The sequence below is a fragment of the Perca fluviatilis genome, chromosome 1, assembly GCF_010015445.1.
Source record: "Perca fluviatilis chromosome 1, GENO_Pfluv_1.0, whole genome shotgun sequence".
In the NCBI taxonomy this organism is placed as follows: Eukaryota; Metazoa; Chordata; class Actinopteri; order Perciformes; family Percidae; genus Perca; species Perca fluviatilis.
In genome coordinates, this window is record NC_053112.1 from 24,508,167 (window position 1) to 24,532,855 (window position 24,689).

At 40.1% G+C, this 24,689-nt stretch overlaps 1 protein-coding gene across 3 annotated transcripts in view; it reads left to right on the plus strand.

Moving 5' to 3' along the window:
• Positions 1-4,666: 4,666 nt before the first annotated feature.
• Positions 4,667-24,689, plus strand: part of LOC120557635 (activating transcription factor 7 interacting protein) — a 28,432-nt gene continuing 8,409 nt past the window's right edge. For 2 of the 3 annotated variants that reach the window (XM_039798167.1, XM_039798183.1), the window contains exons 1-3: positions 4,667-5,267; positions 23,053-23,106; positions 24,063-24,599. In XM_039798167.1, coding sequence (XP_039654101.1) covers positions 24,069-24,599 — 531 coding nt within the window. In that variant the 5' untranslated portion in view covers positions 4,667-5,267; positions 23,053-23,106; positions 24,063-24,068. Of the gene's footprint in view, positions 5,268-18,784; positions 18,892-23,052; positions 23,107-24,062; positions 24,600-24,689 lie in introns of those variants that run through there. The other variant, XM_039798175.1, reaches the window with a different exon arrangement.

Genomic DNA, 24,689 nt, shown 5'->3' on the forward strand with positions numbered 1-24,689 from the left:
ATTTCACGTGACAAATAATAAATTGATTGATTGGCTCAGTGAGAAAAGGAGTCTCCTTATTTCGATCGTTGCTGTTTGCAGGATGTTGTAAATCTGTGATGCCTTGTTGTCCAACATTCCAGAGGTGGTGAGTCATGTAGCTTAAAGGTTGTACAGTCTGCATTTGAACCAAGAGGGACTTTCCCCTACAGTTATTTACTAGTGATGAGAAGACCGGTTCCTTTAAGTAACCCTTTGCCGCCACCAGCGAACTTGTACCTTTTGCAACGTACCTTTTGCGATTTCAGTCCTGAAATGTTTCTGATCACTAAGCTACATTATCTAATAAACAAGCAAAGCATAGACAAAATGTAGGAATGACCAAAAAACAAATTCATGCTACAGAGAGATGAAAACCAGAAAGGAGAATATTTTCGCGCAATCTGAGAGAGCAAAAACCTGACGCGGAAGTTTGGCTCTGTGTCTCTCAGTCTCAGTCTCTTTATGCCTCAGTGTGAGTTTGTACTCATAAATGACTCGTTCTTTGGTTCAAGCCATGCACACTGAATAAGAGTCACGCTGAATGAGAGTCACACTGGATAAGAGTTGTGCTAAACGAGAGAAGTTAACCAGGCTCTTACGCACAACTGCCCATGCACCATACAGAATTTTGGATTTACTCCTGCTTGCGGATCGAGTTAACTCGTTCAAAAAGAATAATTTGTTTGTGAATCCAACATCACTATTGTTTACGTTGCGTTGTACGGCATGGCAGCGGCTACGCCATTTTATTTGCTCTGGCGAAATAAAAAAAGCTCACCTCAAGTTTTGATAGACACATTCACCAAGGAGTCATTTTCTCCTCAATCACTCAGCACTGCTTTTAGCTGATCCAGCTAACGAGCTGTGCAACATTGGTTCACCAGGACCAGGAGGTAGTACCACTGTAAGCCTGTTATGATATGATATAATATGATTGATATTCAATGTGTATCTGTTGATGTACTGTGCCATGGTGCCGGCTGCATTACATGTTATGTTTCTCTGGAGATGCTCCACAGTAGGACATCAGACCTCCGCATGGTTCTCAAACAAACAACATCGTTCCTTTAAGCAATGGTCTTTATGCCAAAAGACAGGTGTCAAATAACTGGATATCTCAGACGTCTCTGGCTTGGGGTATGCATCTTATTTATTTTGTATTATAGTTTGTTTTTAATTATGAACAATGAGAATGTTATTCGAGAAAAAAAAAGTAATTACAAAATTGTTGTTAGTTAAACCTGATAAGCATTGTCTCAGAAGTTTTATGTATGTGGTATACAGATTATTAAAATAAATAATTAAACAATGTAGCTCCCTCCTATGCATATTCTTTTTTTTTTAAACATTTAGCAGTCAAATTTAAACACAGAAAAAACCGTCCCTGCCCAATTCATAATTTGAAGAATGAATGATAGGTACTGGTTTTAGAGTCCAGGCACCTTTTTATATTTTATGGTAATCGCAGCAATAGCACGAGTCGGCTCTGAACGATGGGAGATCGCTCTTGTCTGAGAGACAATTTCTTTTTCTTCTTTTTGTAATCTTATACAAGATAGAATAAAAGGATGATCCTATAACATGTTTGTTAAATACGATTCAGAAATGTCTCACTTTGGTAATAAGTTATTACCAAAGTGAGACATTGTTATTACTAATAACATCAAGAGCCAAGCACGGTGAGACTTTTGTATGTTGCACTGGTCATGACACCGTAATTCCTATCACGAGTTCAAACCTCACCTGGTTACTTACTAAAGAAAAATTACACTTACTGCTCAGAAGGTGGCACAACTACACACAAATCAACTTAAATAAGACCTACAATCCATGTTTATGTCACGGCTCCCGCCAACTCCTATGTATTCAGTTGCTCTGTTTACTCTGCCATACAACTTTCCCTGTTATTTCAGATCCAGCCAGTCCCTTCTGCTCTGCAGTAAGCCACTTTCCCTCATTATTATGGAACTCACGCAACTTCTAGGCAAGACCCGTTCACCCAATCACACACAACTATTGGGCCAGGCGTCACGTAACCCGATTTGTTCAGGTCCTATCCCCTGACCAATTGGCTATCCTCACCTTAACAACTCAAGGTCAATGCCTAACCCCAACCAATCGAGCTGCTTCGGGACTTGGAAGTTACGTGGGATCCATAATAACGCCCCTTTCCCACATTCACATCACCTGACCGTCCCCCTCCACTTATTCACCTGCTTCCAATTTCCCTAATCATATACATATACACTCATTCCCAGCCAGGTTGTCTAGTTTGCATCCACACTAGCTTTCCAGCATTCTGCCTGCCTGATCCATGGTTTGAGGATTAGATGATGATGGTTTGATGCAAATGTAGAGAGCCGTGTTTTTGAGTTAAGGCTATTTCTATTCACTTTTAAGGAGCATTTTTCACAATCAGACAGATTGCATTTGCAGGTAGCAAAACGCGAGGTGCACCGAGATAGCCATGCCAGTTGCATCTTTTTGTTATTCTCGCTAGGCAACCACCAAATCACCCATCCTCAGCCAACCGTTATTTATCTGTGAAGTAAATGACCTTTCGTATGGCACTTTTCTGCTCTTGAGTTGAAGTTTTTTCAACTTGAGGCATTCAGGGCATTCCTGAAAAAAACGCAAGGCCGATAGAGCTGAAAAACGCGGGACATTAAAAAACACAAAAGCAGCAAGCAAAACGCTTCACTCTCATTGTAAACAATTACAAAAAGCTGCCCCAGGCTGCTAAGACACGCTCTGTCTGATCAGTGCCTTTATGTGGAAAATCCAAAATTGTTGTTTTACTTAAATTTAAATATTGTACAAAAGGTATGCTCTTTATTGAGATTGTTTTTTTTAAACTGTGAATCGAACTCTGTAAATGAAACAGCAACATTTAAAACACACAGTATATGTTTACACCTAGTACAGTCAGTCAATGTTAGCGGGCAGAGCTAATGTCACTTTTGTTTGTTGTAATGTAATATAACGGTGCCACCTAATTTTTCAGCAGCTATTTTACAGCTATGCAGTGGAGGTGGGTGCTGACCCTACTTGAAAGGAGCCAGACGACATCCATAGAAGTGTTTTCTCTTTCTTAGCTGTCACTATCGTCCCATCATTGTCCTTGTTCAAATTATTGAACTATTGCGCCCTCAGGTGCCTTGATGGGGAACTCTTTGTTGTTTTCTCTTAAATCTGTTTTTACTGAGTGACACACTGTGAGTATCTGTGGCTGACTAGCACCTGCTAGCGTTTTGTGGTTTGTCTGGCTCATTTGGTACTAGTCTGCCCTTTTGGCGGATTCATCATGTTGGGGTTAAAGGCAATTGTGATTTTTGTTTTTTATGTAAAGTTTATCCTTATTCTTCACTTTCACTTTTTTCTTCTTGCATAGTTAAAAGACCAACAAAAAGCAAATGCTAAGCAAAATGCAACACTACCTTGTTCTCTCCACATTTTTCATGTCTATTTCCACTTTCAGCTTTCAAAAGGCAAAAGTTAAAACAAAACACAAATAAGGAGCTTATGTAGCTCAGTTGCTTAAACTTGCAATAATAAGACTGCATTGTGTTTATGTAACATTTGAAAATGCACATAAACACTTAGCATTTTTATAAGTATTAAACAATAAAAGTATTAGTAATCAAATTTTGTGTGGATTTATTTCCCTTTTTGCACGGAAATGTATGTGCGAATTCTTCAATCATTGCGACGTCTGTATTTACTTGTTTGTTTATCATTGTTTACTGCTAGGTTTAAACACATAGGGTATTATAGCCATTCCAGTTGGATTATGGATCCTCTGCATACAGTTTAGGGAACATGTTTATGTTCCCTAAACATAACGGATCAGTTATATTGAAATATGTCAATTCATTTAATACTTCCATGTCAATGTAATGCCTCTATGTTACAGTGTAGCCTAGCTGGATTTTTACACGTGTAGATGACAAAAGAGACTTGCCTAACCTGAAGGCTTCTTTTTTTTTAGACTAGCACTGCAGTCCTTCTCTGATGTGCAAGAGTGTGTGAGAGGACAGCACAGCTACCAACTCATACTCCACATCACGTGGATTTTGGAGTATGGACATACAACCTGTGAGGGGACTAGCTATGACACAGACTACAGGAGGAGTAAGGGTTTATCCATGAGGACAGGAACATCTCGACGCTGCTGATTAGAACATCACTATAACTCGCCTCCTGCTGGCCTCCTGGGGAACTACAAGTTTCCCAGTGAGTCGACAAAATGGCTGACAGTGGATAGCCTATGGTACTGTATAATGTCAGAGGAGAGCTCAAAACTGGAGACATGTTAATGTAATGGATTACATTTTTTTGGAAGCTATAAATAAAAAGATTTGTCCTTGTTTTCTTGTCTTCTTGTGAGAATCCCAAAAATACATAGTGCAAACACTCAGGTTCACTGAAATGCTGGGCAGGCTACTTGAGCACATACAGTACCCTACAACTAAAACACACCCTACATTCCTGTGATGTAAACTACAATGGCAATATGATCTGTAGTTAAGTTTACAGACATTTTTCCAGACTGTTGTTTAACTGACTCCTCCTTCACCATATAATCCCTCCCCCTCTGGTCAAATCACAAACCCCTCCCTCTCCGTGCGAATGGTCTGCTCCCTGTTGTCCCTTGTTCCAACTGTCGGCTCTGTGAGCTTGTTTGAACCCCACTGCAGTTCCTCAAAGCAGATGTACTACTGCTCTAAAACACACTTGTGTCAGTCCTGCCAGACCGACCATCCGTACAAACCGTTCTATCACGTTCTGGAGCTGATCATACCTACCTTGCCGGCTTTAGCTACCGACTTAAACACCGCCGCCAGAAGAGCGACTTAAAAAAAACGGAGAACGAATGAAACTAACGTTCACGTTGGTCAACGCAACCGAATCTGTCGACCAACCGCCACCGACGGTGACGTATTGTAATGGAGGATTTCTTGTGCACGAAAAGAGGAGGAGTCTATTTGTAAGCGAAAGGGGAGAACAGTCGGTAGAGTCCGCAAAAGCACAACTACTCAGTTGTTGTGGCATAGCTCACTAACGGTAGTTTAACCGGTGAAGGCTCAAACCGGTGGACTCATAACACATCCTGACCGCAACGGGTTGTAACTTACACAACAGAGATTTCGACAGCGGCAGGAGGAGGAGACAGTCTACAGACAACCCTTACCCTACAGACCGAGACTGGAAATCGCGGGAACATCGCTAGGCGACGCGAAGAGTCGGTGAGTCGTGGTGGTATTGCAACTAGTTAGCATCTATGGTTAGCATGCTGGCCAAGCAGCTCCTACTTGCCTTTTATATTTAATGCAGATAGATAATATACTCATTGAAACTTGGGCTTATGAATATAAACATTTGGTCATGAATTACAAAAAATATTTTTTTTGCTCTGTGGATGGCAACAGTTTACAGTGAGCCATAGCTAGCTACATGTTGAGATTGTAGCGGGTGTTGGAAAGATATTAGCTTCCTAGATAATACACCAATGAAATTGTAATTACTGCAACATTTTTTCTTTTAACTTTAACAGTAAAATGTTTTCTTTAAAAACATTGCAAATGGCGTCTCCCTGAAGTTTTCATTTTTGTGAAAGTTATCTCGCGACTTTTGCAATCGCGTAAATTGCTTTCATAAAATTACTGAATTCCGATTGATATTAAATTAAATATTTCATTAAGGGGACTTTTTCCAATTACACAGGTTTGTGTCCTTTGTTTTCTTATATGTAAAAAAATTAACTCTCTTTTTCACATGGTTGCGCTTAAATGGTGAAACTCTCCCAGCCGCTAAGCCATGATAACTTGTTGAAGATTGTACACAAATTCATACACAATTATATGAAGAAAAAGAAAACAAGTGACCCAGTTGGCTCTCTGTTGATTCAAGTATGATATGCCCTCACACCACTGTCTGATAAAAGTAATCAAATTACTTTTTTATAATTCAGTGACTTTCCCATTTAGCAACTGGAAATATACATTTGTGTCTTGGATGTATTTGTACCTCACTAAAGTCGTAAACCCTACCGAGACAGTGAAGCGAAGCGAAGCGAAGCGACTGTGGTGTTTTGGTGCTAAACCAGCAGCAAGCATACAGCATACTCCAGAGGTGACCGTTTGAAGGAGGGGCAAAAAGGAAGACTGATTAGAAGTTGTCTAACCTGAGATAATTAGTATTGTGTGTGTAACAGAAAAATAATGTTTTAGCATTGGTACTTTAATTATTGCCCTTGGTAGAGCTTCAATGAGGAGTTTGTGGCCTCTTTTAAAAACTCCTATGATTTAATGCTGATTACTAGAGAGTATCCCCAAATTGAAAATCAATCCTAGATAGAAGCCTAAATAGCACAGAAAAATGGGCTAAAGTGAAGAGGATACTGCTGCATTTCCTACATTGTGCAGTTAAACCCCCCTCTTGGTCTAAAGTGGTACAGCCCAGTAATTTTCCATGGGCCACACTGTCCTAGGATGTGGGTGTGGCTTAATGTCAATGTTAATACAAGAGTTTAGCAGTTTTTCCTCTTTGCCCCTTCCTGTGGGTTTTCAATAGAGGAAAAAAATGCATACTTTTTGATTAAGGTGAAGTGATGTACAGATAAGTGACCAACTAATTGTTTGCTCTATGAACCATAAGTCAGCCACAGTTTGGAGTATTTGGCAGTCTGCATGATTAAACTGTTTTATCATATTCATGATGTTTGAAAATAAAACATAAATAAATAATTGGAGTCTTTTCAGTCCATACAAAGTGAGCTGTTTTCAGGTTTGCTTTTGCGAACATGGTAAATCCCTTTCTCTAGTTTCACCTCCCCCACTTCACCCAGTGGCAGTGCTCACATGGTGCACTTGTAATTCATTACACGGTGTTCTTTTTCTGCTGAAGAGGAAGTACCCTTGAAAGGCTCCTCCTACATTTTTCAAAAGCTTTCCTGTGGATGTTAAAAGGCTAAATTTGTTTACCTTATCATCCAATACAATCAATGAGAATTTCCTATTGATCGCACAAATGCTACACCAATTTGCAGGGCTAGCTACATTGAAATTGATACTAAATGAAAATATAGGATTATTTGAGGTTCTGCTTGGCTTTAGTTTAAAAATAAGAGCACCAAATGTCCTCCATGTGGAGAAAAAGGAGTGTATCTGCCGGGCAGTGGCACCTTTCTCAGTCCTACAGTTTTGGTGCCAAATTTAAGTCAGTGCTGTGCAGCAGGTCCACGGAAACCCTACCTATACGAGTCGTTTGCCGCTGTATTATCACTTATACGTGTCAGTGAATTCAACCACAAGAATAAAATCCAAGTTACTGTTACATTTGCTAACATTAGGCAGTATTTAAAAAGGGAGTACAATACCTTTCATGTCAGCAGTCACATTAGATCATTTCTAGATGTTAGAAAGCAAATGGTTATCTTGCCAGATGTTCTGTAACTCTATCTTTTACTATTCAAAAATAATCCAACGCCATGGGTGAGAAATCAGCCATTTCATATTACGAATAGAGAGAGCTATGTATGTGCCAACATCTGTGAACATGCCACTGCAGGTATTAAGTCTCATTCTGTAATATAATTTATTTATGAATTTCAAAGGGTGTATAAAATGCAATTTAAACAATTTATTTAGCAGTGCCCTTTCAAGATGATAATTAATTAAAATCCATAATGGTGTGAATGCAAGCATTATTGAATAAAATGTCAACCCAATCCCTTAGTTTTTGACCATATAGATTTGAGCAAAAATTTACATACAGAATTTATTCGTTTGTCAGTAATTTAAAAAAAATTCTGCCATTTGTGTTTCCAATCTAAAAGAAAATTTCTGCTTTATTGACATTTTTACAAACAATGTAAATCGATTTGGGAGTGATAGCAGGTTCCAATCCGGTATTTTGAAGGTGGACAAGTCCATACCTAAATGTTATGAACTTTTTCACACCATACCAAGTCCATAAGAACAAGTTTCAACCAGCTACAGCCGGTTTCTTTGCTTCAGGCTGTAAATGCGAGCGATAAGAAATATGATCTTGGTTCAGTCTCAAAATACCCCGTGTTTATTATTTATCATTTATGTCTTGCCATGCTGATAATTAAAAAGACTGGCTTGTTTTGTGCATTTACACGTAGGCCATAATAAATTAGTCAGGTTGAAATACTTGTGCGTCTTTTTTAAGGGACCCCTATTACTAATGTTATTGTTACGATTTTTATGGAGTACACTTAGTGCATATGCGTACATGCAACACAATGAAAATTCAATCATGTCATGTCTTTCAAATTGATTTAGCTCAATAAAACGCCATTAAAAAAATGTTATACTTATTTGCCACTTCAAAAGATTTGGATTTTTCAGCATTTATGGTTTTAGTGTGAGATTTGTACAGGAGTAGATGTCTCACATATATGTTAAGGCTTGCACCTTCATAAACCATGTCTGCTCCTGTTGCCTTATGTTTCAGTGTGTCTGCTTTAGTTGTGGGAGCCAACTGCCTGAATATTCAGTGCTAAGCAAGACCCTCTGTGCAATATTGCCCCATTTATCACTATTTAGCCCCTTTCAGACATTCACATTATGTAAATGAGATGGCAATTTAACATGTCGCTCACATGTCTGAATAAGTGCCCAAGTCATGGCAGCAATCTTACTAGATTTGATCTAGTGAAATACCGTTACATTAACGTAAAGGTCACTGCAGCAGAAAGAAACGCACATCTTGTTCGCCTTACCAAGAGCACTTTATAGATTATCAGTCATCTCCTTTTTGCATAAGGGGAATACAATCTTTCATAAACCACAAAACTCTAAGTTGAAGAGATTCTTCTCATCTCGGCTCAGCCTTTAACAAGAGTTACCATATTGTCATTCTACGCATGTGTGCTGTCGGTCTTTATAAAATAGGCGACACATTTCTTTATATAAAATAAATGATGAAATTGATGAGAAAATGTATTATTTGGATTCACTGTAAGAAGAGAAGGGGCGAATGTGCCTCATTCTCACGATGGTGATTAGTTAAGACTTCAACAACAAAATAAGATTTAAAATCCATAACTGATGCAACCAGAGAGAACGGAAAACACTCTTCTCCTTCATATAATTTATTTACGACTCACCGCAGTGTACCATGTGCTAAATACTCTTTACAGATTACACACATAGCTAATGAACAATTCCAGATACGCAACACATTTTGCAGTGTGCATCTCAGATCACATTTACACTCACTGTGACCACTACCTTGTCATTACTAAACCAAAATATGAACCATAATGTTGCCGTCAGTGGGCTTATTTGCTAGCTAACTACAGGAGAAAATGCTGTACTCGTGCTGTTGTTTGTTTGGTTGCCATGACTTTGCGTGTGATGGCGTTCTGTCATTGTTCCGGTTGCTCACCCTCAAAGGGGAAAGGGAGCAGATGACTGTTCACTTGAATTCAGTAGAGCAGACAGCTTTGCAGAGTCGCATAATTATGACTTAACAACGGCAATAATTTAATAGGGGCGGACCGCCGCTAATAAATGCATATAGCGGAAACACTGGGTCGATTTATAACCAAACATTTCTCCTTTCTCAGCTGAGATGGAAGGCATAACACTGCAGTGTTTCAATCAAACTGCATTAATTAGCAAGTGGCATATGGACATTTAGCTAGCGGCTTAATCCCGACAAAACACCACGTGAATTTCAGCCTTTTTATTTTAGACTCACATTGTTAAAACAGCAGCTAATATTGGTAGTGAGAGCAACAAGTTAGCGGACTGCTGTCACTGCACCTTTCTCTGCAAGGTGTGTGTGTGTGTGTACATTGAGATCTAGCGCTAGAGTGCGTTGTTTAGGCTACATAGTGCTGCAAGTTCAGCTCAGAGGCAAGAGACTAAGATTTGCATTTAAGAGTGTATTAGGGCTGTTGGAACGAATACCGAAGTTGAATATAATTCAAATGGTAAAAAAATCAGTGCTATTCGAATGTGACTTTTTTTTATATAAATATGTTGGCTAACGTTAGCTAATCTCCCTGTTCTTGCCTTGGCCTACCCGCATGTATCATTCATGTCACGTCTTATGAACATTGAGTTAACAATACCGTTGTACCATAACAACATTTGCTTCGGTGCGACCCCTTTCAGAAGCTTTGTAATCCAGCCTTGAACTGCAGTGTCTTTTTGGAGATTTTGTTAAATAAATCCATAATGATAAATCCAACAGTGAATGTCTTCTGTGATTATTTATCAATTTTTTTGGTGTTGAAAACATTCATCGTTGTTGTCCACTGTCAGTCCCTTACCTTGGGTTGAGTCTTTCGACCAGTCTGTGTTCCTGACTAGGCATGTGTGTGCTGATCTCAAATGCATCGTGTGAGTGAATATGGACAGAAGTGTAGACGTGATACAAAAGCATCCTTTGATCAGGACGTTTTGTCTTGCATTGTTTGGTCGAATTTGTTCACTGGAATGTTTGTGCAGTCTGTGTTTATTTGTCCCAAACACAAATGTACTGGATATCCTGTCTGCATGTGAAGAGTGTATGTATGTGCGTTGGTCGGGTATTGCAAGCAGTGTGACTCCCCAGAGCCAAATTAAAACCTCTGCTATGGACAAAGCAGAAGCTGACTCATGAGGAAGAATGTAATAAGCCTGATCTTCATTTATTGTAAGTAACGTAAAATGCTTCCTTGTCTCTCGCTTAAAGTTACTAGTCAGCTTCCACAAACTGGTCACGCTTCAGTAGGTTGATGAGCAAATGTTAGCATAGCAAGATATGGCCACAGAAGAAAGAGCTTGCAAGTGAGGGGCTTGGTTCATTGGCCCTCTTGTGGTCACTCTGCCTCTGTTTGACCAGTAGAGCGATGCATCCTTTTGGCAAAGCAAAATAAATGCTAATGAGGACAGGAGCACTCCGCTGTGTTCACAGATAGGATGGGAGCAAGAGCTAGACCACATGGCCCTCTGAGGGATGATGCAGCCAATTGCCCAAAGATAGATGAATGCAATTGTCAGGTTGGAGTGGAGGGTTTGGACGTGGAGGTAGGAAGGATCAGTTTCCTTCACTTCCCTGTAGTCTAGCACCAGTATTCAACTGGACGTGAGCTGCAACAGGGAGCCAGTGTTGTAAACGGAGATGTGGAGTCGCGTGGGAAAAATTGGGGAGGTTGAACTCCAGATGGGCGGCAGCAATCTGTACTTGCTCTAAGTGGTAACTCAGGTGTCAGAAGCAGTGGGATAAGGAGGGATTGCAGTCATCCAGGCAAGGTCTGACATGCACCTAGCCTAGAAATCTAGACGCACCCTATTGGCAGCAAATGTAATTTGCCAGGGGGGTCTAGTAACTCTCTGTTGGCTTGCGAGCTGGAAATGCCAAACTCTAGCCAGGCCAATCACATCGTGTATAGAGTCGGTGGGCGGGCTTAACATTATGACGGCAGAGTTACGACGGTTCCGCATGAATTCCCTGCTTCTTGAAAACAAAGACGATGGCTGCTGCTGCTGCTGCTGCTGGCGAACAGCGGTATTTAGAATTGGCTTTGGCAGCGACTCTGGAGACTTGGAGTTGAGCAAAGAACGGCATTGAAGTCATTCTTAAAAAAGGAAGATGTGTTCTGAGTTTTGCAGACCGGATACGGCAAAAATGTAGGCTAATCTATCAACTAGCTCCGCTACCTTCTTCGTTGCTCTGGTTGGTTGTAGCGCTATCCTATTGCGTGCAGAGGGAATTTGAAAGACAACCGTTTATCCCGCCCCTCGGATTCAGCCCTGCCAATGGGGAGTTGCTAGACCCAACATCTTGATATGGGTCTGGCTTTGTCAGGCTAACATGCACCTGCACCGGGGCCACATCAGTAGTGAAGAGGAGTGAATTATCCTGATGTTGTGCATTAACAATTTACAAGAGCATTTACAAGAGTAGGCTTGTGCTGCGATCAGTCATTTGTGATTTGGCCACACCCAGTTTGCTTTCCAAATTGGTATCACCACGATATTGTTTATGGTGATGGATGGGTCTCGGCAGGCATTCTTTTGTCCAGAAGAAACACAAGTTCTGTTTGGTTTAGGTTCAGTCCAAGAAAAGCTGCAAGGAAAGCAGTGACGCTCAGAGCATCTTGACCGCTGTAAGATGACATAGGATGAAGAACAGTGTGGCAACGGTAGTATAAAGAGCAAAAGTCCACTTAGGGAGGTAGGTTGGGGTGGTGGATTGGTCTTTTTTTTTTTTTGTGTTTTTTTTTTATTAAGTTAACTTTATTATGTAATGTTGCGTATGTAACGTTTAACAAACTGCATGATCGTAAGTACTTTAACCAAAACAACAGTGTTCTCCTTAATCTAAACCTAACAAAGTAGCGTTGTTGCCTAAACTAACTACAGCCAATGCTAATTTCAGACCCTGGATGTGTGCTTCCACCTAAGCGTAAGATGGGCTTAATGAGAAGAATAGCTAGGCATCGTCAGCATAGCAGTGAGAAGAGAAGCTCCAATGGGGAATTTACAGTAGTAAAAAATAACTTGTGGAACCAGCAGCTCATTTTCAATTTGCAACAGTGTTGCCACATAATAAAACTATCTCACACAGGTTTTGATTTATCCATGCCAAGCTACCAAGTTAGCTAACAACTAACAAAGTCGGAAACACGGCCCCTGACCTCGGATTTCCAAGCTCGGAACTCGGACAACCTCGCAGTAGTGCAATGTAGAACGAAGTGCAACCGCGCATCAGTTGTAAGTTGTGAAAGCTGTAGTAACATACAGTTATTACTTCTGTCTTATTTGTGTCTCACTAAATCAGTCATACACACAGTCCTGTCCAACTTCTATGTTACCCCTTTTCCACCAAGGCAGAACTGATGCTGGTTCGGTGCTAGAGCCTAGTTTCAAATCGGTTCTTTGTTTTTCGACCACCAAAGCACCGGCTCCGAACTAGTAAAAGTGGTTCTTCAGTAGCAACAAATCATTGCTGGGCCAGAGGTAAGAACCGCTTACGTCAGTGGCTGGGGGCAGGGTTTGGCGCTAAATTTGCTGGGAAAGATGAAACGTATAGTGACGTAAGACCTGGCTCTGTGCTGGCTCTTTAGCCTGTGGAAAAGCAAACCGGTTCTTTGGAGGCTCGTCAGTCGAACCAACTCCAAATCAGCACTAGCTCTAGCTCTGAAACAGCACCTGGTTCTTGTTGGTGGAAAAGGGGTATCTGTGGACATATTGCGACACTGTTTGTATGCACAAAAACGGCATAATGCATTGTTAACTACTGGTATTGCTAACAATGGCTAACCTGGCTAGAGCTAACCCCACAATGACTTGTAAATGGAGCGCGTTCAACTCTGATGTGGCGTCATTACCAGCTCAGGCTTCCGAATTCTCAGGTAAATGGAACGCACTATTAAACCCCCATGAAATGAAACTGCTTCGAGAAACTTTCTTAAAGATACACTTAAAATAAGATACGAAAAAAAGACTACTAATTCCAGTATTTGGATAAGTTTGGTCAGTGGTGTCTAAAATGATTGCAGACTGATGGTCTGGTGTAGCCTAGCGTGATATAGGTGTAACATAACAAGGGTCACAGATGTAACTAAAAGGTCACGCTAAAGTTGTTTTATAAATATCTAGAATTTATTAAACACATTTTTAACAATGATTATTGTTGTTATTATGTAGAACATGGTAGTCCCAATATACGCAGAAATGTAAAATAATATGATAGGATTGAGCATTGCAGCTTACACTAAATGCAAGATACAAAAATATGTTGCCCCTTGCGGATCAAATGACGTCAAACCTTCAAGAGAACAAACCAGCAGGGAGAAAAGCAGCAGTATCTTTAACTGAAGAGTAACACGGTACAGTCGTAAGCAGTTAAAGTATGCCATGTTCATGGTAAATGGGACTCTTTCTGCTTTAACTGCGTACAGCAGTAGCAGCCATTTTGTGCTGTAGCTCACTGCAAGCAATCTATCAAAGGAAAAGGAGTGGGGGAGGGGAAAGTGTCGAGTAGCTAGCTTGTTAACTAATTCAAATCCTTATGCTGAGGAAATGTTTATGCTGTTTGTTATGCCAGTTTTTCACAGAAAACAATCCTTTTTTTTCATAGCTACTTTCTACTCCTTCCCAAATGTGTATTATTGACAGAGAGGAAAAAACAGCTTATAGCATTGTATTTATCCTTCCTATAACATAATTTTGCCTTTTATTTTCATGTAAAAAAACATTTGAGAAATGTGCCATATTTAGACATAGTAAAGATGAGTTGTTGCTACAGAGACAGAAATAACATTTGATAGAGTAGCTTAAGGAGAATGAGCTGCGCTTTCAGTGGCAGGGTTTTCTACCAGTTTAGAACTAGAATTCACTAAGATTGTTTTTCTGTTCAACATAGGCAAATTGAGGTTTGAACTTCTAACCACAAAGTTCGAATTGTTCAGGGAGCTTTTAATTTGTTATTCACCTCTCTAGCTCCCTCCGTTGTTTGTGAGAACACCCTTTTGCTGCAATGGTTTAGTCCATGCTTGGCTGTAAAACCCCAGACCGGAGCAGACGGCTGGGGTGGGGGAGGGGTGTTGGCGCTCTGTGTAAGGCTGTGGACTGGAAGCTCTGACTATGTGGTGCTAGCTAAAGCTTATGCGATCTGATTTAAACTGTAGATACTCTCTGTGGGTTATTAGAATTTCACCAGAAAAAAAGAGGGCATGGCAGATCTTACAGATATATCTGATGGGCAGGTATTTTGGTTCTGCAATTAACCAAAAGTATTATTATTACTATGTCTTTAGGGAACCTAGGTCACTCTTATTTTGCACTTGGTGTTTTTGGTTTATTCTGCTGTATGCCAATCAACATTCATTGGCTTTTTTGTAGCCATGACAGGAGCCTCCCTCAGCAGCGCATGGCTAAAGAATAATCACCATGTGCTTGCTTGATTCTGAAACTCCTGGTTTTGCCCACCCCTCCCTTTTTTCTTCCCTCTTTTCCTTCTGCCCAGCTCCTGCTAGTCTCCACTTATTCAAAAGAAAAAACCCAAAGAAATCACGCGTACAATCTTTGGGCAATGGTAGGCTAAGAAGCAGTGCTTTTACACTATTGATAAACAGGTTAACCCTGTTTTGAGAATAATATTCCTTTGATAGTAAAATGTTGGCATGTTTGAACTGTCCATTTTACATTTCGCTACTTAAACCACTATTAGATTCCACAGAATCTAACAGTGGCCTGCAGTAAAGGCAACTGATTAACTCATAGCTGCTATGATTAATTGGTGCATCTTTTATTGGAATCATCAATGTAGAGGGAAATAATATTTTAAGCTAGTTTACCATTTGAAGGAAAAATGCCCACCTTGAATGGATGGAGAACAGGATACAAATAGACATACATGAAGCAATATCACCGGAAAGATCACTAATCAGCTACTGCTCAGAATAACTCAGTCTTGGCTCATCTGGATTCCTGCATGTTGTTATATCATTAAGATACGATAACCGCACTGTATACAGTATATTTATTTAATACAATGTTCCGAATACGAAATACAAACAACATTTTATCGGCTTAAACAGCAAGTGAATGTGACGATGTATGAGTTGCTTCAGCTCTGTGCAAACAGTTCAAATAGATCGAACCCTATATTGGTGTAACAACCTCATAAGCAGGCTACCTGCTTTAGTAGAATAGTGTGAAATTTGCTTTTGTTTCATATAGCAAAATATTCTAGTAGGTTCATTTAACTGGGAAAAAAAAATGTCTTGGTGAAAATGATGCACATAGGAACTACTTTTAATGCCGTGGATGTTGTGCTAGATATAGCAGGCTCTAAGGGCTCTTTGTGGCTGCGCACAGCAGACCAGGTGGCCATTTTGAGTTTCAGTGAATCCAGATGCAGGCAGTGAGGGTGGGGGAGGGGAAGACTGCGCACTGTGCGCAGTAATGTTGGAATGCAGGCTCAGCTCTCACTGGCTGACAGCGTTTTTTCCACTCAGTATTTAGCCTCAGAATGTCTGATATTAGATAACTTTTTTTTGTTCTCCTTTTTAAATTTAGACCAACAGCATCCTCTGTGACTGACAGTTGGAGACAACCAGGTTTATACCGTTTGGCATATTGGTTGTAGCACTAACTGCAGCCGGAAGTAGAAAAAGCATTATTTTATAACCCAGTTAACTAGACCTAGGATCATAAAACATTTAGCGGTACAGCTCTGAACTTGTGAGGTGAAAAAAAATAAAATTAGTTTAGTTAACTCTTTAGTCATAGCTTAGTGTGTTGCTGAACAGTGAGTACAAGACATGTCCGGGCTCTTTGCAACAGCAGTGAAACTCTAAACCAGGAATTAGAGGTGATCACAATGACCTATAGAAATAACATTACTTAAAATCATGACATCACAGTTGCTGTTTTAGACGTAAATTTGTATTCTGTTTTCCCTAAAGATGCATGTGCGAGTATGGAGATTTCTGCAGATACTGTACTTTTGGTTTAGTAGGCGGAGTTTGTCATAGGATCTGCTCAAGCCTGTGCTCAGCATGCTGCTCGCAGCAGCGCTGGTGGCCATTTTGTGTTTCTGCACTAGCAGAAAGGGGGGGGGGCTGGTAAAATAACGCACAGCAAGGTTTTATTGACTTCCCCAAAAGGGCTTTTGATGAAAATAGGTGGTTTGCAAATTAAAGTTCATTGTAATAACTTTGTTCTTCAGCAATATATTTATCTGTTTTGAGCCTCAAAGACAAATCAGGAATTTACTTTATATGAACTATTTTGTGAAAATTCCACTGGTGAAAACTTCAATAACGGGAGAGAAATAATGCACAAAGTTTGTTTTTCAGTTTTTAGGTGGGTGTTCTTTGTTCTTCTTGAGTAAAGAACCACCCCTGTGTTGGAATGGTTCAGTCTGTTTAACAGCAGCCCTCTCTGCGGTAGGAGAGGCTGGGCGGATAGAGGCTGCTTAGTGTGTCAAGCTGTGCTCTAATTTCTTTCTGTGCGCAGCTAGCATGGCACTGAGTGGCTAAAAAGCGATAGTTCTTGCTTGCGAATAAAGAATGCTTACTAAAAAATAACTGGTGCTGTTTTTTATGAGATAATCTTTCAATTTCTTCAATGCGGCTATTATAGTTAACCATGAGAAGTAGTGGTATTATATTCAATGAAAAAGTGTTTTGGCTTATATAGACTTGTTTTGAGGAATTAGATAAAACATATCAGCTAAAAACTAGTGGTAGTGTTTCACTTTTTGTGTGAAAACCCGAGAAAATAAAATCCCTTGCCCTTATTTAGTAAATCTGTAACTGTACTTTGACTGTTCGATTACTTGAATACTTTATCCTTTTATCTATTTTGTTTTGAATGCCCCCCCACTCCCCCCCCCCTTCCACCCTTCAGAATGGTTCAGTCCATGTTTGACTTGGAGAGGCTGAGAGAAAAAGAGTGTGTGTGTGTGTGTGTGTGTGTGTGTGTGTGTGTGTGTGTGTGTGTGAGAGAGAGAGAGATGGGGGAGGGTGGGTGCAGCTGCCTCTAGGCTGAGTGTGCTGTGGGTGTGCAATTTAGCGCTGGCTGTGCGTCGCTAGCTAGGCTCTGACTAAAGTGCATGTTGTGCAGCTGTGTCATGTAAAAGTGGCTTTATTTGTGTTTTACTGGTAATTGTTTGTTCGCACATATAATAAAGGGTTTGCTACTATTTTTTTTATTTTATTTATTGTTACGACAGGCCTAATAGCAAGAGACATTCATGGAAGAACTAGAAGCTAGGATGTGTAGCGGGATAGTTGTAGAGGATAAAGGAGGATGTGGTTCTGTTTTAACAAATAGAACATTAAAGTGTACTGTAAAACCATCAATGCCACTGATTTTCTTCAGTTCTTTATGGAAACTGCTGAGATACAGCGGCTTACCTCACCATTGGGGGAAAAAAAAAAAGCTGTGGTCAGAAAGAGATCTTATTAGTATTTCCAGTGTTTAAAACAAATGTGGCAATACACATTTCACTGAAAGAGTTAAACCGTTATGTCAGGGTTATCTAATTTTGTCTTTTTGTTTGACCACGTTGAATATAAACTATTTTTAGCACCAGAAGCCATCTTAAAACAATGACAGGTAAATGATGGTTTTACATTTCAACCCAGGAGGTGTGAAACACTCAACAAACACAGGATGACAATAAAGGTCAATTGCTTACACTCCGGTAGTATTTTTGTATTGTAGTGTTGTCCTTGAACTTTTTTTTATTTTTATTTTTTTTTATCATTAACCTTTCTTTGCCTATGGTGTTATTTTAGAAAAGAGAGTCCCCCCCCCCACCCCCCTGCCCTTTGTCAGAATGGTTTAGTCCGTGCTGGCTGTAGATTTCCATACTGTGGACGAGTTTGTGCTAGAGTTGGGGGATGGGTGTTGCTAAGCAACGGCCTGTGCAGTGTACTTCCCCCCCCCTCTGTCTGTGCGCTGCTAGCTAGGGTTGGTATTGATAATCCCCACGCTTTACTTTAAAATGTTGTAGACACAACATTTGATTTGTATGTATTTGTGGTACCTGGCAAATATATCATGCATTTTAATAGGTGTCATCAGAAAGAACACATTTTTTTTCTTCATTTTTTTGTTTTATATTTTGCATTAAGCCAGTCTGCTGTTAGGAGCTTTGAACTTTCTTTCCCCTTTTTTTTTTTTTTTTTAAAAGGGTTTAAATATGTTTCATAGACTAATGTAGGCCAAACATCCATTATAGTGCCTACCCCCGCAAAGAACAAGATGGACTAGTCCTAAGTGAGCCCCTCCTCCTTTCTTTTATGTTCTCCTGCTGGCCTCTCAGCCTGCTCCCACAATCAAATCAACAAATACATGGAAGGTCTCAATCCCACACATCCTGCTAAAGGTTGACATTTCTTTGTTTTTAAAGCATGTTTAACATGTCTCTCTGTCATTTAAATCTAACTAAGTTCAGTTCTAACTAATTTTTTTTGTCATTGCAGCTTCACACGCTTCTCAAGGTTGGCTTTCGATAGTCTAGTTGTAGTGGGTGCTATGCTAGTTGAAAAAGGTCGAGTTTTGGCTTGCTGTTTGTTGTGTTTTTTGGGGTTTTTTACCAGGAAACCTTAATTTCAGATGTTCTTTATGTCAGGGAGTTTGCTGTACATTTTCACTAATGTAGCTGACATCAATAGACATTTTGTTACCTGCAACCATAGAAATAGAATGAGAGTAGAACGAACATTGAACTGTTTGCTGTGGTCATTTGACTAGTTCAAGAGAAAATGGCGATTGTTGTTATGGTGACAACACACATCAGAAGTGTGCCGCACTCACTGGTGTGAGAACTCCGTTTTGGCCTATCGCCCACACTAAGCTAGCGTTTTCCTTTTGTCTGTCTCTTATTGAAGCAAATTCAGCCATCCGCAATTCTGCTCTAGCAGCAACGCAACGGGCATACTGCACACAAGACGCCTCTCCAGGCCTCGTACTACTCCACTGCTCGTTTGTCGGTAAACTTCACCTCCAGAGTACATCTGTGACTTGCTGCAAGTCAGTAAATACAGAAGTTAAGATGCTGAAGTTAGCCAGCTACAACAGTCGCAGTTCTTTGCAGTGGCAACGGTACACATTCAAATTGCCGCCACTCTGACCATACTGCTATATTGGTTTGAATGGGAATGTCCCTTCTACTCCCATTCTATTTCTATGCCTGCAACACTGTGCGTGACACCAGTAGTATGCATGCTTTTAAAACATTGTTTGTTTGTTTCTGGTCGCACTCCCATCTTTGGGCTCAGTAACGGAAGCTGTTTACTTGAGTCATGTATGTTCTGTGTCCTTACAGACAAGTACATGTATGTATTTGTAGCACTGTCAACACATTTGGAGTTGTGCGATATTTTGTCCGAATGTGAATATCACAAATATCCTACAGGTGTAAAGCATCTTCATCGCTAACTATCATTACGGTGGCCAACCCACAAGATCACATCCCTGTCACAAGCTAATTGTAGAAGCATGTGTACAGTTTTCAAACAACAACATATTAGTCATAGTGCAACAAAATCAAAATACTGTTTAACATTTGTTATGTCAAAGTGGCCCTACCTTCTCTGGTTGCTGACGCACACTGTCCAAGTGGATACTGTCATTGCACTTATTGCTGTGTATTTGCTCATGCTGCACTGTGGATCACTCGCATACAGTTTGGTGTGTTGAGGAATAGGTTGCACTGCTTTAATAGAGCATAATGATGTAATTTTGAAAGCTGGTGTAGCCCGAGCACAGCGGGATACAATAAACAAAGGTTTGGTAGCTATGTGTCGGATAATGATCCAAAGAAAAAGTGCTTTCATTTGTACCAGTTTGTCAACCAGGGATATACCTAGGAATGACTGGTACCAGGGATGAATTATATGCCATTTAAAACATATTCTAAGTATCTATGTAAGTCTGGATTCTGTTCTTGGGAGGCCAACATATTTGGCAAGTTGCACATGGATGTCCATGTACTGAAGAAGTGACTTGTACTTTGGTTTGTGATCAACTTTCCCTTTTTTGTCTTTAAAACGGCTTTAATCATGTTGGGCAAGATTTGATAAGCACAATATCATACATACTGCAGAACTACGGTTGCATCTTCCACATTTGAACCAATAATGTGATACTTTGTCCTGAAAGAGAAAGCGAAGTGGGAATGCCAAGTTTTTGTTGTTTGCTTGGCAACACCGAGGCTTAAACTTGACTCGTCTGCTGCAGGACTGACTCCCTAGTCACCCTGTTCTCCAGTTATTTGGAGTTGGAGAGACTTGCATGTCTAGTTTGGCAGAGTTACTGCAACTTTGTGACATTTGTCCAACAACTCACTGGCTAGTCAACTGGTGATGAAACAGTGGGTTGTAAAGGTAGTTAGTTCTGCACCGATGTTGCAACTTCAAAGAAAAATAGTTGACAAACCCAGAGAAAGACGATGGACGATCTCTCCCTGTCTTCCGTTGTTTATGCCTGCAGTGTCACATGAAGGTATAAGTGAAAAAATCCTAATGCATTGTAGCCTAGTTATCAAAGACCTAACGCAATCTAGTCAAAAAAATTATTTAAAGATTTGAAAATGACTTGCTGGAATTTGTGTAAGCCCTCTCTTCTGTGCATTGACATGGGAGCATGTTCGATTGTTGGCTCCAATTACACGCAATCCTGCGGGACATACATTTGAGAGAAGATGCATGATTTAAAAAAAAAGAGAGAGAGAGACAGAGAAATAATAGTCTACTTAATGTTTGGTGTCGGCAGTCAGTGGATAGTATTAAAACAGTATAAACAAGCGTAACTTGCCTGAAACAGCGTTATGGAGTGTAAATCCAGACCAATTCACTATTGCCTCAGATTGGTTTGTCTGGGCTAGTAATACAATTTGGAAATTAATATTCCTATGAGTTTATCTAGCATTAAGCTCAAGTCTGAATCTGTATATGCTGTTTACGTGAATTAAGTAGGTGTATGTAGCTTTTTGATGACCTACCTTGCTGTGCGCAGTATAAGCCACACCCAGCCTGGCATACTTATCTGAGACGTGTTATGATTGTTTTCTACATTTCTCTGAATCGGGTTCAGCACTGCACTCACTGATGCAGCTGCAGATAGCCCTATTTGTAAATATTGGCTGATGAGCTTTCTATAAGCTTAAAAAAAGAATTGAGTTCTTATACTCACCACAGTGCTTTTATAGTTATAATGTTTAACTTTGGCTCAGGTAACATTTTTGTTTAATGAAATAAAATTTTATATATTCTAGATTTAGTTTACTTTGCCAACTTTCTGAAGCATCAGGCTGAATCAAAAATTGTTATTAAGCAGGGTGGTGGTGCAACCTGATATCTCTGATAGAGAATCCAGTTCAGCTAGCTACTGAGAGCTCAGTCTGACAGCAAAAAGCAGAGCTGACGGCCATTTTGAGTTTCTGCACTGAATCCAGGCGCAGTAAATGAGGCCGTAGGATGGGGGAGGGGGATTTTGTTCTCTGCGCAGTGTGCAATAAGATTGGAATGTGTACCAGTAACCATGCTCACAACTTAACATCGCTCTTTATTTATTATTTGTTTATGCTGAGTTTTTGCATGCTGCTTTTCTCAGTTAAATTGAATGCTGAAATATCTTCTCTTAGTGCTGTGAAGCATGTGTATAGCAGTAATACAGACTTCTCTGGAGTGGATATCATGCCTCAATTTAGATGGCTAACAACAAAAGACAAACCATGGAGTAAAAAAGGGCAAAACAGACAAAAAACAAAATGGAAAAAAGAGAAAAATACCCGAAATACAACACCATGGAGCCATCGGATAAAGTAGCTTAACTAATGTGCAAATAATATAAGCCATAGGACTGTCTCGAGTCGAACCTTTTCGTGTGATTTGTTTGCTTGTCACATCTTTTGAATGGGTTCTTATTAGCTTAGCCTATTAGTCAGCGGATACATTTTTTGTACATCAATTTTAGTTTTCAATTAAGCTTTGTCCTAATACTAATGCTGAATAAGACTGGGCATCAACGGTTTTCATTTTTGTATAAAATATCCCAAATAAAAGCATGTTGTGTAATTTTTTTTAGCCAAAATGAACCGAAAGTTGGCTGAAACTGAGAAAAAAAAAAAAAAAAAAACTTTCAAAAAACCTTTTTGTCACAACAAACATTTTATGACTGTAGTAACATTGAGATGTCTCAACATTCTCAGGAATCATATTGTCGTCCGACAGACTAGCATTTTGTGTCCAGATAGGTGGTCAATCAATTCTTAATAAATGTGGATATACTTCATTGTCATCAACATAATTATACTTCCAGTTTGATGAAATTCAAAGTGACCCTTCAAATAAATATCTTCTTTTGAAGCCAAGGGCTCAGTTACAGCTCAGGGGATGGGAGACTGCTTAATTCAGATGAGCTAAATTTAGGGTTGCACTTTAATTTGCATGGTCTGTGGATTTCATACGTAGTTGATGTTATCTTCCTAGTTTGAAGCAATCGTATGAAATATACTAAAATAAATCCATTCTTTTCCCCTCAGATTGTCGGAAGAATTCTGTGGTAAATCCATGACCAGGACCCTTTCGGGTTGAAGGTGAGTTTTTCATAGATAATTTAATTAGTGTGTGCGCCGCAGGTTCTTTAATATCACAGAACATTTCTTGTTTGCTACTACTTGTAAAATGAGAACTTTCACTGCAGCACACAGCTTAAATGCATTTCTAATTTTGTTTGAGTAACATAAAAAGAGGTTTAAATCTTAAAACATGTTTGCACATAAAATGAATAGAACATGAAATGCATACAGATACAATATGACAACTAGCCTCAACACTACAATGTGTGCAACAATCAGAACTCTGTACGGAAGATTCTTCAATTTTTTTCTTTTTTTTTTGCATAACCTCTTTACTGCTGCAACACGTCCTCGAGTTGCCTGTTCTGATTCGCTGAGGATTGAACCAATAGGAACGTGGGGGGATGGGAGTAAGGTTGGGTTGCTGCTGTTAACTTCAATGTCATTTCTGTTCTCTGGATCGGGGATTAGGTAAACATGAAATCCATAGGTTAATCAGAAAAATATGGAAAGGGAAATTTGTCAGAGCAGTTCAAGCTTTTCAGTCTGACATGAAAAAAGCCTTTCTGGCTTACTGAGTTGCACTTTGACTGTTGTCACTGTAGGACAGATACAGCAATGTGTAATCAGGCAGTAGGGATCTGTCTGATTTGGCTTGGATGACTGATTCAAATTTTGGTAAAGAAAACGGGCTGTTGGGGAACCGGCCACTTTGGCATGCAGATCTCTGTGAAAGAAGAACCCTCTAGAAAAGAACAAACAAGAAAGCCACAGGGCTCTACAGTGACCTCTAGTGTTTGCTCTGAAACTCTGCAGCCATTTCTTTACTATGCAGTACGTAGCGTCCAGGACAGGTTCATAAGCGGAAGAGACTGTGCTGCTTACCCTTGCAGCTATCACTAGGGTTTTGAAGATCTTTCCCAGATTCATCATGCCCTTTTGATAGCGTTTAATCTCTCCTTGTCACTCCACAGGCAGCAATGGAAGTTGTTGTGACCGAGGAGAAGAAGAAGATTTTCCGTGCTAGGAAAACCATGAAGATCAGTGATCGACAGCAACTGGAGAGTCTGCACAGCACTTTGTTGACAGCAGCTCCAGGTATGACCGACGCATCGCCGCCACCGCTAATGAACGGCACGCACAAAGAGGATGGACTGAAAGCAGGCGACAAAGAGCAAAACAACATCTCGGACTCCAACTCACCCCAAGCTACATCCCCTGCCTCTCCTGCTCCTTTCTTGTCCCTCAATCTGTCCCCTTCGCCGGCATCTTCACTAAGTCCAAAATCAAAGGAGGAAACTCCTGCTTCTCCCACATCACCATTCCACTCTCTAAACTTTGAACTGAAAAAGATGGATGAGGACGAGCAGGACGAGCAGGAGGAGAAGGACGAGCAGGAGGAGAAGAAAGGTTCGTCCTCATCGAAAGTGTCCGTTACACCAGCAGCGACCGAATCCAAGGAAACCCAGGAAAAAGACACCGAGGTGACCCCAGAGATGGAAAAGAAAAGGGTAAATGCTTAGAGTTTTTTAGGAAATTGTTCTCATGTGGCTTTATACTGGATTTGTTCAATAATGTTGAAGTGTGGATAGATTGAGAGA